The sequence below is a fragment of the Chenopodium quinoa genome, unplaced genomic scaffold (genome assembly GCF_001683475.1).
Source record: "Chenopodium quinoa cultivar QQ74 unplaced genomic scaffold, ASM168347v1, whole genome shotgun sequence".
NCBI lineage: Eukaryota > Viridiplantae > Streptophyta > Magnoliopsida > Caryophyllales > Amaranthaceae > Chenopodium > Chenopodium quinoa.
In genome coordinates, this window is record NW_018745540.1 from 2,458,632 (window position 1) to 2,475,253 (window position 16,622).

A 16,622-nucleotide genomic window follows, 5' to 3' on the forward strand; every position below is an offset into this window, starting at 1 on the left:
ACATGGATATTTACAATAGTTTATCAAAAGATCTTATAAAGATCATTATCATATATAATAATGGACATATGAAAAGAACATATATAGGGTTAAAAGTTAATTATACCATACAAACAAATATAAAGTACATCATGTTTTTTGATAAAGAACATTATTTAACAGTGTGTTTTTTCACTATAGGTATTTGTTCATTACATTTTAACAGTATATTATGTTTTTTTCACTATAGCTATATGCTCATTACATTTCTATAATATGTTCTTTCCGGGGTTTATTTTTCATTTCTATAATATGATGTGGATGTACCATGCGTATCGTGGAGGCGCCTCTAGGAATCACCTATTAGAATCCACCCCCGTAGGTTTTGAACTTGACCTTATTAGACATTAATGATTGATAATTAAATTATCGCATTCATTAATATTATATTGTTTTTTTATTCAATAGCTAAACATCTATTACATACCACTAAAATCAAAACTAAGAGAACACTTGACAACGTATTATTAAAAAATTTCTCTCCAAAATTACTTAGAAAAAAAAAAATCATTGTTATATAAAAATAAGGTTTGTATCTAAAAGAATATGACTTTTACTGTATACTTCATATAAAATCTAAAGTAGGTTTTCTAAAATATCAACTTGCACATTATAATTATTACGGAGTACGGAGTACATATTTAAATATTTTTCTAACATGCTTTATTGTTTTAATGTATTTGATATGTTTTAATACTTGGTCAATCAATTTATAATATTTTATATAATTATATTGCCATTATAATAATTTAACATTCATGCATGGGGTTTAGCCTAGTATAATATCTAAGGGTAATGAAATAAAAAGTCATGCCCAGAGGATAAGAACGAGTTGATGAACGACTAATGATATTGTTGCCTAGGTGAATTTAGCTACAAGCATAAGAAATACGAACGCTTGACAAAGTGTAAAAATATCCACCACAAGATACGGAGTGTATAAATAAAATAAAAGTCTTTAAGTGTGTATATTATTAAGAGAGTAATGAGACTATGAGACATGTGCACGACTGCACGTGTATTAGAAAATTAATTAGTTAATTATATAATCTAATCAATGGAGTATGTGCTAAGGTACGCCATACCCCCTAATAATAACCTTTCTATATGATTGTATCTACCATTTTCTATTTGTCTACTAATAATAGTTGCTATTTGAGTATGTATCTATTATTAGGAGTATACAAAATCAAGCTTGTTGATGGAGATAGTGAAAAACTTTGCAATTCACCTTTTTATTTTGAGGTTATAAATACGAGTTTTATCATTTTCATAGGTGTAGGAGTAGAGGTTCCTTTACCCTCCCTTTTTACCTAACACTTAAACATTCCTTATCATGTATCATGCGATATTTTGATAAATGTTCATGCGATATTTTGATAAATGTTCAATGTTACATTGGTAATTCTTAGACCCGACCTAATTTTGGGCGGAAATTTTTAGCTCGCATCCCGCAAGGCTTGCGCCAATATTGTGGGTTTTGGGCAAGCATTTTCGTCCCGAACCTTAGCTCAATCCGACCCAACCAAGCGGTTTTTTTTATTTATTTTTATTTTTTTTTTACCATCGACCCAGCTTGACCCGTCATTTGATCACTTCTAGTAATTCTTTGATGGATAATCTAATAAGGAGGACAAATAATTAACTATATAAGGGAAGATGTTAATTAATATTCTAAAACAAATGTTATATATCTAAGTATAAATAATGGATATAAAATCACAATTGTGGTACATCAAAACTTAAAAAGTTAGCAACAAACAAAATTAATTATTTACAAGTTTGCCATTGATTCTACAATTTTAACGACTATTTGTTCAACGGTGATTGGTGACAATACATTGAAAGTGGTTTTATAAACTGAGCAAGGTGGTCCATATAATGACAGTTCGATTGAAACAAAAAAAAAAAAAAGGAAAAATAAAACAAACTTAATTGGGTTATTTTGAGATTTTACTATCGAATTTTGCATGATTACCCAATCTTTAGGTCAGTGCACCTTCTAACATATATAGTGTCGGCATTATGCCTTACCCAAAATTTACACTATTTATCATAAAAGAAAAAAAAAAGGTGACTCTAAATGTCAAAAGCATCATTATAATATGTGCAAATAGACCTCGTAAAAAATTTATCAAATTTGGAAATCTACCGGTAAAATGTTTTGGTTTTGGATATTAAATGTATAGGTTACAGTATGAGTTAATCACATTATGAGTTAACCGGTTGAATAATGAGTGACATCCTAGAGCTATAATTTGGAGAGGTATAATCAAGTTCGATTGACATTGTTTTCATCATGTTATTTCAAGTCGTGTCATATAACAAGTTAAAAACGTATAAATGCTTATGGGAAGATGCGAGTACATCATAAACATCCATCCAATTTTGACAATTGAGGTATTCATCATTAGGAGGCAAATGACTGTTGATTAGATATGCTCATATGTATGTAGCTAATGGTATTAGGTGAGTTTCTAATCTTTTTTCTGACATATGAGAAATTCTCGTGTTAAGACGATTTTCTAATGATTTTGTTTTTAACTTAGCTTTTACAAACCTATTCAACTCAACAATAAAAAAAAAAAAAAAGCCAAAATTGTACTCCGTAACTATCCATTGCCACTATTCGTGGATGTCAACTAGTTTAGTTAATTAAAACATTGTGAGATAGTATCTTAAGTATGAGATTAAATCTCGTCTACATCATTGTCCTTACGAGTATTTTTACATCAAAACGTATAAAAATGAAAAGGGTATATAAATAAGAATGAAAAGAGTATTAATCCTTATTAAAGAAAAATTCAAGAACACAAAAAAGCTTCTACTTGTATTTGTTTGTCCTATCAAAAAAAAAAAAAAAAAAATAAAAAAATTGAAAAAGTGCAACACATCACACTCACATACACATTCACATCACAAGATATTACATTACATTCTTCATCCTCTGCAAAAGAAGAGCTAGATTGGCCAAAAATCCTTTCTTTATTTTCAACTTTTATAAAGCTTTTAAATACAAGTAGTAAAAATTTTCAAACATTCTTGGACTTTAATAACTTTATGTTAACTTCTGTAGCAAATATACTTTGCCAAATTTCTCACTTTTTGGCTTCTAGCACAACCCAAAAGAATGAAAATTAGAACAAGGGCAAAAAAGGTAATGATTCTCTGTCACTTACACAGTGAGTATGTTCACTACTATTGCTCCAGCAATATGCATGGATCTTCGTGCCACTCACTTGGTTATGGTTATAAAAAGTAGTTTTGATAAAACTATTTTTTAGGTATTTACAGCAGATATCCAAAGTATATCATAAAGATTATGGAATGGAATACTGAGAAGACAAGGCATCAAAGAAAGGGTTATGAATATGAATATTCAACAAAGGATTTTATGGCTTGTGACTGAAGATTTTAGTTGCCTAGATCCCAATTTAATTTTTTAATTTTGATGGGTAGATCCCGATTTTATTTGACAAAGGGGTTAACAACAAGATTCTTTTTGTAGGTCGGTGTATAGGTGTTGCATTATAGAATACTGAAGTATGAAAGGGGAGGTAAAGATATATTGGGCCGAGTCCGTTTATTGGTGTGGTAAAAGATGAATATGAGGTAAGAATGACATGATAGTATTATTGTCATTGTCATGAAATAGAGATCAAACATGGAACACATTATAATGGAAAACACGACATGATCTTACATCATAAACTACGTTCAAATAAGTGAAATTTTGATTAAATATGAAAGTATGACATAACATGATACAATTAATTCTATCTTCATCAGACCCAAAGTGCATACATGACCCATCATATATCCCACAACCATCTTTAGAGGAAGGGGTGGACAATGCACCATTATTTGTACGAAAAAAAAAAAACTTATAATGACTAATATGATAGAAACATATATAGTACGTATTGCGTTGACAAAATTGTCCTTGTAATAAGTAAAGTACTAGTTAAAATTAGGTCACGAGGAAGTGACAATAATAGTGATTGACGATTGATCTTTAGCCATTTAAACTTCACTTTTTTAGTATTCAATTTCTCACTATGATGTATATACGAAGTATATTTTTTAGATGTTAACATAGCATAGTAGCAAACTTTTGTTTATAATAAAATGATAGTCTCATCCTTAAAGAAAGCGTTGCATATAAGAAGGTTAAAAAAAAAACAAAAAAGAATTTTAGAATTTCCATACGATAATCGACAGTATGTATATAATCGTTGAATATACCAGTCGACATATAATATTATCATAATATACACTAATCTACTAGCAAATAAAGCTAGAATGAAATCCTAAAGATAAAGAAGATTTAATAAGGCAAAGATCCACATAATAATTTCTCTTTCTAAACAAACCAGGTTAATAATATTTTCCTGAAAGCAAACAGAGATCTCTATGGTAGAAAACCTTCATCAATCTACTTGAAACAACCTATCATTAGCTTGGCGAGCTGATAAAAGAGAGCTCTAATTCTCCTCAAAAGCTATACTAGAGTAAGAAAATGAGACGATAGACACAGAAAATTGCAAAGGCAAAAGTTATATCAATTGAATTACAGCATCAAAGAACACACATTGACACGTAAAGAATGAACATAAATTTGATAGACACACTACGTCGCATACAACTATAGATATATTACAAGGATAGATACATTTACAAAAGGTAAGTGGGGAGAACTGTGAACAATTTCAGCACCATATAGGCAAATCCCAAGATGAAAAAAGGGACTTTAGGAGATCATTGGCAACTAGTATTGTTAATCTTGATCTCAATAAGCTCGGTAATTGGTTGACGACAAATTGGGCATTTATTTGACTGTAACCCCAGCTCTTTGGCACACTCACTGCACATACACTGCAAACAGAAGCAAAAATTAGCCAGAGAAGAAAACAAAATATACAGCAAGAAAAAGACTAGTGACAAACTTTAACAAGCTGTAAGATGCATGTTCTGCCCTCTCAAATGGCATATAATTTTGAAATTGTGGCTCCCTCAGGCCTACCCTACATCAGTCAAGTTCTAATCTCCTATAATTGGGGTGACTGGTGAGCTTTCCTTGTTCTTAACAGTCTATTATGATTTATAATTACTGTAAAGAAAAGTAAGTGCATTCGACTATACGAGCGCAAAATTTCAAGCTTAGCAACTTAACTTTGTCTCTACAAAAGAATACAAACAGATTGGTAACTTTTACTGCACAGAAAAAAGGGAAACAAATTTTTAACTCCAACTATATTCCGAACACCCCGCACTCTTCTCCTAGAAGATAATGAAAGAAGAAAAGGACCCTAGATAGAAAACGATAGCAGGAGATGTCAGGTTATTCACAAGCTAAACAGTGAACTAACGAAAACTCATTCACCAATGTCATGGATGGAGCTCGTTTAGTGAAGCATATCTATGCAGTAATGATTCAAGCAAAGGGAAAAAAAATCGGGAACAGGGAAGCTGATCACTCCTTTTTCAATTTTTCTCACATGATTGGGCTTAAGAGATGATGGGCTTTAACTTCGGAGTGAGATGAAAATGGTGGATAGCACTTATCTCCCCAAAGATTGGACTGCTATCTCTGGCTTACTTGCCCAATTGCCCACCCTTATATGCATTTTTTTATTAATTTGATCATATCTTGATTTAGAATGCAACCTAATATGATATCTTCCAACCAAGAAATCCAAAGGAAGTGGCCAGACATCAGGAAAAAGCAGGACTAAGCTGCCAAAACATATTTTAGTTTGCTAATGAGTAAAACCCTGCAATGCGAAATTTCGTTCAACTTCTACAACTTAAAACAACAGCCTCTACTGAACCTAACTCTAAGCAAAATTTACAGGGAGACACAATTTCAACATTTTAGAAGGTTCAAAGGCCTAAAGGGTTACCTATGAATTGACTGTCCCATGACCTCTAATAGATACATTGTTGTCTCCTCATAAGGAAGCTTAATAGAAGAGGACAAGAGGTTCCAAAAATAACAGTATCTAAATGTAATTGAAAGGCAATATTGCCAAAAGATTTATACAATACAAGGCAATTGTGTCACAGCTCAATGTAGCTAAGGTCAATTTATATAAATTACGTACGTAGTAGTAGTAAATACATCCATGAAGAAGTTAGACAAAAATTCCAGTAGACGAGAAAGCACTCTGTTTAGTTATGAGAAAATTTATTAAATTGTAGAATATACAAAATTTAGTTAGCTAATTCATATTTCTTTTGTAACATGGAACATATATTAGGAACTTTCTACTTTATTATATTATAATTTAAGCTTGCAGATAGGGCCTGAATGTAATATGTTTTAATCCATACAAATCACATGAAATCGTTTGAAGTTGAGTTTGTAAGTAGACTCCCAATCATTCTAGTGGTTAAAAAGCATGTGCAGAATCCTAATCTAAAATAAAAAAACTTGTGCATTCTATATCATCTTCCAATTGAGCCTCTTCAAGCATCTCACTCACTCCATTGATCTAGTGAAAAATGCATGGTCTTTTAATAAAGATAGAAAGCACCAAGGAACCCAAATTTATTCCTACAATAACAAGCCAGTGACAACCCCATTCTCCCCCACCCCACCCCCCCACATAAATATATATATATATATATATATATATATATATATATATATATATATATATAAATAAAAAAAAAAAAAACGAGAAAAGAAAAAAGAAAACCCTAGCAGTAGTTCTTTACTTAAGATCGCAAATCATGTTAAAAATGAGTTAAGAAAAGAACCTAAATCTACAAGTTGAACAAGTCCTCAAGAACCAATGACACAAACATTCAAAAGAAGACTAAAAGCACTAAAAGATAGCACAAGTACTTAAAAAAAAAAAAAAAGAAAACAAAAAAGAAAAGAAAAGAAAAGAAAAAGAAAGAAGAAGACTGCATACATTCAATAGTACTGAACAAAGCAGATAAGAATCCCAAGCAGAGGCAGCAGATAACAGTCAGTCAGTAGCTAGACCAGAGCCGTAGAAATCGGATTTGCTCAGATAATGCGACAACTAAGCAGCTGCATGGTCAGCAGACACAGCAGCAAGTTACCAGGGCAGAAAGGAGGAGTCAGCATCAATGAAAATGTGAATGGAAGCATCCCTCGGGGAGGGAAGGGGCAAGGGAATTAGGTGAGCGTCTCAGACCTATAAACACAATCTTCCAAGTACACTATGAATGTAGGAAAAATTAGACGAGGTAAAGATTGGATCAGGTTGGTGCGTTAAAAGAGATGGATCTCCAAATCATAAAATTGATTGGAAATTTGTTACTTGGACAATTATACTAACTGCAGACTCATAAGACTAATTTTTGAAAAATACATGTTTTGGTTCAATATGAAATTGATGTCCATATCCATGTAGCAGCATGCAAGAGAGATAATTTCATTCCCTACAGGTTAGAAAATGATAAATTTTCTGCTAAAGTAGTATAACCTTAACTCCGCCAGTGGGTTTCCCTTTCTGAAAAATACATGTTTTGGTTCAATATGAAATTGATGTCCATATCCATGTAGCAGCATGCAAGAGAGAGAATTTCATTCTCTACAGGTTAGAAAATGATAAATTTTCCCTTGCTAATGTAGTATAACCTTACCTCCGCCAGTGGGTTTCCCGCTGCTAGTCCCAGCCTGGATAAAGGAGGAGGGTTTCGATAAGCCAGTGACACCCAGTGTAAAACTTTGTCACATCCCATGACATGAGCCAAACTAATATTTTTGTGGGGGCATTCCCTACTCAGTGACGCGCTGCACTTCCTAAACTCGAGTGTAGTGATAAGTATGCAAGGGTTGTTAGGTCGTCCCCAGAAGCGACGCGCCACATATATTGCTCGAGTGTGGTGTCAAATGAGCATGGGCATGCCATTGGGGCTTTCCCTACTGAGCGACGCGCTGCACTTCCCACAACCGGGTACAGTGATAAGTATGCAAGGGTTGCTAGGTCGTCGCCCGAAAGCGACACGCCACATTGCCCAAGTGTGGTGTCAAATGATCAAGGGCTAACAGTTGGGGGCACGAGAGAGCGTGGTACGAGTTAGCGTGGTTGAGGGATCGTGTGAGGAAGGACACTAGTCTGTGGATTGGTTCTTGGAATGTGGGGTCTCTTACGGGGAAATCGGCATAAGTGGTAGAAGTGATGAAAAGAAGACGTGTAAACATCATGTGCCTCTAAGAGACAAGGTGGACAGGAGAAAGAGCTCTTGGTTTTGGGGTATAAGGTGCGGTACGTTGGATAGGAAACGAGCCACATGACTAGGTATGGTGGAGCTAGGAATGGAGTTGGTGTGATTCTTGATGAGAGGTTGTCGAAAGAGGTAATCGAGGTCTATCGGAAGAATGATATGTTGATAAGGGTGAAGTTGGCTATGTGGTAAGGAGATTGTGAATGTTATTAGTGCTTATGCTCCCCAAGTTAGTTTAGATGCAGAAGAGAAACGACAATTTTAGGAGTTTAAATGGGCATGTTGTAGTAAGCCGAGATGGCTTCGAGAGTGTTCATGGAGACTTTGGGTATGGGCAGAGGGACTCAGGTGGTGAGACTATTATGGATTTTGCCCAATCATATGATTTAATTTTGGCTAATACTTGGTTTAATAAGCGGGATTCCAACTTGATAACTTTCCGAGTGGAGCAAATGCAACACAAATAGATTCCCTACTCATAAGGAGCACGGATAGATAAAGTTGCTTAAACTGCAAAGTCATCTTAGGAGAGAGTGTGATCACCCAACACCGGCTTTTGGTTATGACTATTTGTTTGAAAGAGAAGGCGAAAAAAAAGGAAGACAAGAGGAGCCAAGGATAAGACGGTGGCTCTAAGGGATGCAAATGCTAAAGTTTTTACAGAAAAAGTAATTAAGGAGGCGGATTGGAATGGAGAGGTGGATCCAGACATGACTTGGGTACGAATGAAGAACTGTTTCTTTAGAGTGGCCAAATAGGTCTTAGGGGAATCAAGAGGGAGAACTTCAATGCAGAGAGATACTTCGTGGTGGAATGAAGAGGTGAAAGCAGTAATTAAGCAAAAAAAGGGAATGCTATCTAGCCTTTGGAAAATGTAGGAATGACGAAACCTTTGCAGCATATAAGGAGGCTAAGAGTAAGGCAAAGGCAGTTGTTTACCTAGCGAAATTATCAGAAGGTTTATGAAAAGCTTGCCTCCAAGGAGCGAGAAAGATTATTTATAAGATGGCGAAGAGAAGACAAGAGGCAAGGAAGGATATTAGCATGGTAAATTGTGTCAAAGATAAGAACCAAAGTGTTCTAGTACAAGATGAGGACGGGGGTACTTCGATGAATTGTTTAACGGAAGTCATGGAGTTGTGACAGGAGATACACCTGTGTGAGGGATGAAGAAATCAACGTGGAATATGTGAGGAGGATTAGGAGAGTAGATGTGGAGATTGCACGGGAGAAGATGAAGCCTAAGAAGGCGGTATACTGATAGAGGTGTGGAGGTGTTTGGCTAAGATTGGTAATGATTGGTTAACAAACCTTTTTAACAAGATACAGAGGGCTACAAGGATCCCGCATGGAGGAAGAGCACCTTGGTCACGGTCTATAAAAACAAAGAAGACACTTAAATGAGGGATCAAGCTAATGAGACACATTATGAGGATGTGAGAAAGAGTGATTGAACATAAGTTGAGGGCATGTACAAGCATTTTGGATAACCAATTTGGTTTTATGCCATTTGATAAGACAAATGATGGAGTTTTATAGGGTAAAGAAGAAGGATCTTGATATGGTCTTTATTGATTTGGAGAAGGCATATGACAAGGTGCCAAAAGAGCTACTTTGGTGGGCAATGTTGAAGAATGGTTAAGGATATGTATTGGGATGTGTCAACAAATGTGAGGACATGTGGAGGGTTGACAAAAGATTTTTCTATTACAATTTTATTACATCAAGGATCTGCTTTAACCCCTTTTCTTTTTACAACGGTTCTAGATGAAGTAATCAGACCAATTCAAGTCCCACGGTGTATGCTGTTTGCAGATGATATCGTTTTGGTGGATGAAACTAAAGATGGGGTTAATGCCAAATTGGAGCAATGTAAATTCATCTGCGTTGGTTTGGGCATGTAAGGAAAGGATGCACCGGTACGAAGAGTGAAAGAGTGGGACCGTGGAGGGGTTAAATGAGGGAGAGGGAAACCGAAAATGACTTGGTTGGAAAGAGTTAGAAAGGATATGAAGTATATGGATTTGCATGAGGATGAGGCATTAGATCGGGATGGAGGAGGAAGATTTTTGCGATGACTACACGAAATAATCACTTTTGGTTTATGTAGCCGACCTCACTTATGGGATTAAGGTTTTGATTGATTGATTAAAGTAGTATAACCTTGGTTAACAACCAACATGTCAGATTATATATTTTAGAGATTTTTTCGGGAAAGAAAAGAACCAAAACAGCAGGGGTATGCGATTCTAAGATTATTTATACATTCTATTTTTTATATTAGCTTTTTTAACAAAAAAATAATCTACTACCAGGGTTGGTTTAAGAAATGAAAGCACTGACATTCAATCTAGCATATTCTGAGACAAAATTGAATTCTAATCTGACATGAAAATTTGAAGCGCTCAAGTAACTAGTTAGAAACCATATATGAAGTATTCGAAGAAAAAATAATTGGATAAGGCAGGGAAGATGAAAAATATAAATATATATACGTAAATAAGCTACCTCAAATGGGAAACTATTTAAGTACGGAAATGATTAGGCAAGGTTTGTGTTAAGCGGTTAGCAAAACTATTTCAAATATTATGGAGAGAGGAACCAACAATCTACCAGTGCAATAGAGGAAGAGAACTTTGGTGAACAAGAACAACGAATATGCTCTAAACCACTATTAAGGGATATAAAACTGAAGGTTAATACAATAAAGTATGGAAAACGATGATTGAGTGCTTGGAAAGGTTTTAAAAATCCAATTTGACAACCCGTTAAGTTGTATTGTTGTTGGTTTTGTTCAAGTTGTTTATAGAAAATGAACTAGAATACAATATTATAAATGATATCAAGAAGGCATAAGACATAGTAACAAGAGACATGCTTTGATAGACACTGGCAATGAAAGGTTCATATTGCATACATTACCAGCATAATAAAGAACATGTACAAGAATACGAGAATCAAAGTTTTACATAAGCACAAGATTTCAAAAGGATTTTTCCAATACAATTAAGTTACATCAAGGATTTGTACATGTCATTTCCTCTTTGCAATGATTATTAATAAGTTGGTGAGGTCCATACAAGATAAGGTTTCACGGTGTATGATGTCGCAGAAGATACTTTTTGATTAGATGGTTTTAGAGCAGTTGTTATAAATAATTTAGAACAGCAAAGGGTCAAGAGTCGCAAACTCCATGATAGAAACTCATTCATGGCAAAACATAAAGCTAGAGTGCAAATTTGGAATGGAAGAGGATTCCAATCAAGAGGTGAAACTGGATGAGAAATGTACCTTCATTGAGTGGTTTAGGTACTTAAGGTCTACTGTCCACAAAAATAAAGATCTTGATCAACATGTTTTGCAAAAGACTAAGTCTGGATAACTCAAATGGAGAGAAGCGCCAAGATCTCTATTGTGACTAAAATGTGTTTCTCAAGGTGAAGATCAATTTTTTAAGGATGTTCCAAATATAGGTCAACGAATTTAGCTTTCAAGAAAGATCATGTTTAGATTATGATTAAGGAAAAGATGTGGATGTTAAGGTGGATGCACGGTAACATGAAAAGAGATGTAATTATGAAAAGATGAAAGAGAATAGACTGTGTCGTTGCGGTGATTTAGACATGTCCAACAACATCAGAAGGTATTGATTTGGAAAACAAGAAGTTGAGTAATAATGACATTAAAAGAAGGCAATGGTAACAAAGATTGACCAAGATAGGAAGGGGTAAAAAGGAATATCATAGTGCACTATATATATAGGTGATTGAACTTTCGACCTTGACAATTATGCGTTAGGTTTTTTTGTATTTTTTCTTTTTGGACATAACCTTGTACAAAGTTAAAACAAAATTAATACATACATGAATGATGTATTAGAAAAGGAATGGCTGAGTGGCTTGAGTGTAGAAGAAAAGATTTACAAGAACAACTCATGGGGGTGCCATCGAGCAGTGGGAATGATAATAATTGTGAGAATAACCATGGGAATAGCATTCCCTGAAGGTATAGGTGAAGCACTCCTTCTTAGCAGGTTTTCTCAGCATGGAGGAAGAGTCAAAAGGTTTTCCTTCTTATGGTTGTACGGTGTGCTAATCCGAATTAATATAATGCTTGTCAGCAAATCTATACTATATAATCAAAGGCGATCCTAAATAAGTTTAGGTGTCACATGGCGCTCTCCTCGTTTAATCGAGTTTTTCATTCCATATGTTAAAAAATATGGATCTTACAAGATTTTAACCCACAACTTTAATCTTAAATTCTAACATGTAAGCCACTAAGCTATTACCATATTATTTGCCATTTTATCAAAATATATTAATAAGGATTTCTATCATGGATATAATGCAGTAACTCAGGGCATCGCCCGAGCCTAAAAACTAGTTGTATAATTAATCAATGACATAATACAGTAACATTACACAAAATAATTTGTGTTGCCTAGAAAACTCTTCATGATTCCCGCTATGAGAGAACTGTCAAACACTTACACTATTGATGAAAATCTGCATCTATGACTAACAAAAACACAGAGGAATCTAAGTCTTGAGATCTCACTATCTTGTCAAAAGACTCAAAACTAGCCTCTTTCAAAACCCATTTATGAAACTTGCATTGATGACTAACAATTCAAAGAAGAGATCCCTTGCTAGGAGCCTAGGAGGTGGTGGTTGACTGGTCATTGTAAGCCTAATTAATCACTCCTTATATATGTTTGGGAAATGTATGCGATAATTCCATTACAAAATATAGAAAGGATATAAAGGGGATGGATTATCAGGTAAGCATAAACTACAATCATTTCACAATATGATGTCACATACATACTTAATCATGCTTGAGTAAACTCTTACCAGATGCCGGCAAGGCATTACAGCTGTAGTCTTGGGCTCTGTCATGCATATTACACACTCTTTCCCTGGTTCATCATCATTAAAGGTTTCTGAAGATGAATTTCCTATTCCATATAAATCACGAAGTTCATAACGAACACCATCGATCCATAAAATTTGCCCGATTGCTTTCACTTGAAAGGAACCTTCATTCTTTTTCTCAATAATAGCTTGAGTAACCTGTACCCTGGGAGAATCCTCTACTAGAGATTCTCCTGCCACATTATCTGCATCGTGAGATGAGGAGTATACTTCAGCATATATGACAAGTGGAAAGACATCATCTTCTGATGGCTTCCCAAGACTTTCCAGATCAAAGAATCCCAAGTCCACTCCCGTGCCAGTAGCCTGGCAAAATCTCTGCCCGACCCCCTTCTGGAAAGGGACTTTAACTGAACTGATTGCCTCAGGATATGCTGGAGTAAAGGTACAGGTCTCTTTGTCCTCCTTTGCAAAGTAATAGATAGTAATGCTGTCAAAAGATGTAGCAAACCCCAAGTATCAGTTCATAGTAATTATTCACAGATAAGAAGTTCACAAGGAGATAAAAAAATAAAATAAAATAAAATAAAATAAAATCAAGAACCAGGTCATATTGCTATTACAAACAAGAAACCATGGATTGCGAAAAAAAAGGAGGGGGGGGGGGGGGCGGGGATCATGGCTTTAATTAGTCTGACAGGCACAGCCCTGTAATTATTTAACAAATATTCTTGTCAATCCCGCAACTTCAAAACAGAGAAAACATTTGTGAATTCATTAGTTCAGTCCTCGCTCCTCGCCTTAATACCCAACATTATCACCCTATCTAGCACATATAATCTCAGACTTTATACGGCAAAATAGATAAATGAGTAAAAATCTGAAGATTGAATCCAGCAGACTTTTAACTGCACAACAGGTAGTCAAAATAACTACTGTATGTGTATACGAATGATCCCATTATTAAAAAAGGCACCATTAAAATATACCTATCCAGTGTTTGAAAAAGCGCACCTTGAAAAAGCCCACCTAAGGCGCGCCTAGGCGCTGAGGCGCAAGGGGGTAACCGCTTATTTTGGCTTGGGCGAGGCGTTTTCAATTAGGCGCATCAGAGGTGCACCAAAAGCGCACGAGGCGCACATGAGGCGCACCTGAGGCAAATTTCTGCCAATTTTTTTTAACTGTTAATATAGTACTCCTCACTTCAAAGAGGCGCACTGAGGCGCACCTAGGCGCTGCATAACCCTTATCGCTTCAGCGCGCCTTGAGCTTTTTTATACATTGTACCTATCCCACAGGGCTTTAGCTAGGGCCTAGGAGGCCTACACCACTCTGCTAGATATTTAGGTACTCCATAGGATATAGCATCAGCAAATTGACTTATTTTGCATTCTATATATAAAATTTACTGAGGTTATAAAAATATATTTGCATAATCACCACAATAGTCAATCACCAGCATATTTTACATATGTTATAATAATATATTTAGCACAATACATATGTTATAATAATATATTTAGCACAAACCATAGCAGAAACAACTTTTATGGGTTCATAATATATGCCCCACCAGGAAGTCTTTAAGCCTCTATCATTCAGGGAGAAAACACAAACAGAACAACCCTCAAAGTATCAGCCCTCTTACAGTGCTTAGAGCGCTTCAATTAAGCTTACAGAACGCCTAATTCAATCCATACAAAAACAGATAGACAAGTCAATATCCGATCATGGAACATGATATTGATCAAATCATTGGCGAAAAGATTCTACCTAGATAAATTATGATATGGCACATTGCTTCACACAGCACACACACACAAAATTGTAATTATCTTACAAAAATCACCCTTATACCCTAAAGAAACCTCTAGGGACATCAAATTACCGACTTTAGTCTACTAAAAACTCTAGACTATAATCCATTCATGCAGCCAACAAAAGTAACTCCACTATCAACTACCTACCTCAACTATTCACCTTAGCATCACCATAAGCCAATTCCCACTCACATTGCAGTTGATCATTACTTAACATCATACTCCAAACTCGAAAATGAATCACCTCCCTATTAAAATTTAAACCCATTGCACAACTCTAAACAATCAAACAAGCTAAATGCAACATTGATTCGCCTACTTTAGACATTCAATTATATACAAGAAAACAATAAATACCCTACCCTAATCAACAAGAAAACAATCAAAAACCCATAAAAATCAAGCAAAGTAAGGTTAACAAACCTGCCATCATAATGCGCATCAAAAACAAAAGAAACCAAGAAATGATCAGGGTAATTCTCATCAACTTGAAGCTTAATAGTATCTTTATGAACATTAACATCATTCTTAACCACCTTAGCACTCTGATGCTCAACATAAGGCGGCGGAACCTGCGATGGCGGAACCGGGTACCTCATCTGATGCCACCCATTTCCATTTCCATAATTAGCAGGAATATAAGGAAAATTGGGACGACCCATCATCTGATTTGGGTAATTATATGAATTAGACCACCCAGAATAGCAATAATTGGACTGAATTGCAGGTGGGTGTTGATACTGGTAATGGGTTGTTGGGTATGGGGTGGAAGACACATAAACATAGTTGTTCTCCAATGATTGTTGCGGCGGCGGCGGCGGTGGATGGGGGAGAGAAAGAGTTGAAGGATCAGCGATTGCGGCGGCCGAAGCCGAAGTAGTAGTGGTGGCAGATGGGTGGTAGTAGTACGGCGGTGGTGGAGGCGGTTGCGGCGGTGGATTTGGGTGGTAGTAAGGTGGATGATGGTGGTGTTGATGGTGGTTTTGGTTTCTTCTTCCCGAAGAAAATGAAATCCCCATGTTTAGTGTAAAACTGAAAAGATGAAAGATTTGGGAGATTGAAATCTGGGAATTTGGAAGGATTTTCTGGGTTCTAAAGTTGAGGAGATTGGTGAGAAAAGTGAAGAAGAAATTGGAAAGAGTAAAATTTGTTGTTTTTTTTTGTTTGTTTGTTATTGTAATTGATTGATTTTAGATGAAGTTTTGTTGTGTTGTTTTGTCATCACCGCGTTGATTACGCATTTACGCGCCAGAGAGGTGCTTAGTCGTTGCTTTGACTTGTTCGGTTACCATGAGATCACTGTGGATTCAAGGGTAAGAACCAAATTCTAGGTTGCACCTTTATTGCCCTAGATCATAGGGGAGTACCTTCTATGGAGTACGAAATAGTTGTTAAACTACACTGATAGATAGGGTTGTTTAATTGCTGGTGCTTGAGTGCTTCGAGATTGAAGAAATGGATATATTAGAATGAAATGAGATTTCGATAAGATTTCTCATCTTATGCGACTAATGCGAGTGCTTTTTACAGAGTAAAGATTAGCCAATAAACTAAACCAATAAGGAGGGTCGTTAGAATGCTAGCGTTTTGAGATTTATGCGATGAATATTGGACATGATAAGATTCTTGTCCAAACGTTAATTATCCTTGGACTTTGGGAGTTGCTTGAAAAAACGCTTTA

The 16,622-nt window shown here is 35.4% G+C and overlaps 1 protein-coding gene across 1 annotated transcript; it reads right to left on the minus strand.

Annotated features, from left to right (window-relative positions):
• Positions 1-4,381: 4,381 nt before the first annotated feature.
• On the minus strand, positions 4,382-16,326 carry LOC110716002 (probable E3 ubiquitin-protein ligase LUL3). Its single transcript, XM_021894626.1, has 3 exons — positions 15,365-16,326; positions 13,101-13,611; positions 4,382-4,914 (listed from the first exon to the last, which is right to left on the minus strand). The coding sequence occupies exons 1-3, from the start codon at positions 15,958-15,960 to the stop codon at positions 4,798-4,800; spliced, it is 1,224 nt and encodes a 407-aa protein (XP_021750318.1). The 5' UTR covers positions 15,961-16,326; the 3' UTR covers positions 4,382-4,797.
• Between the last annotated feature and the right edge of the window lie 296 nt (positions 16,327-16,622).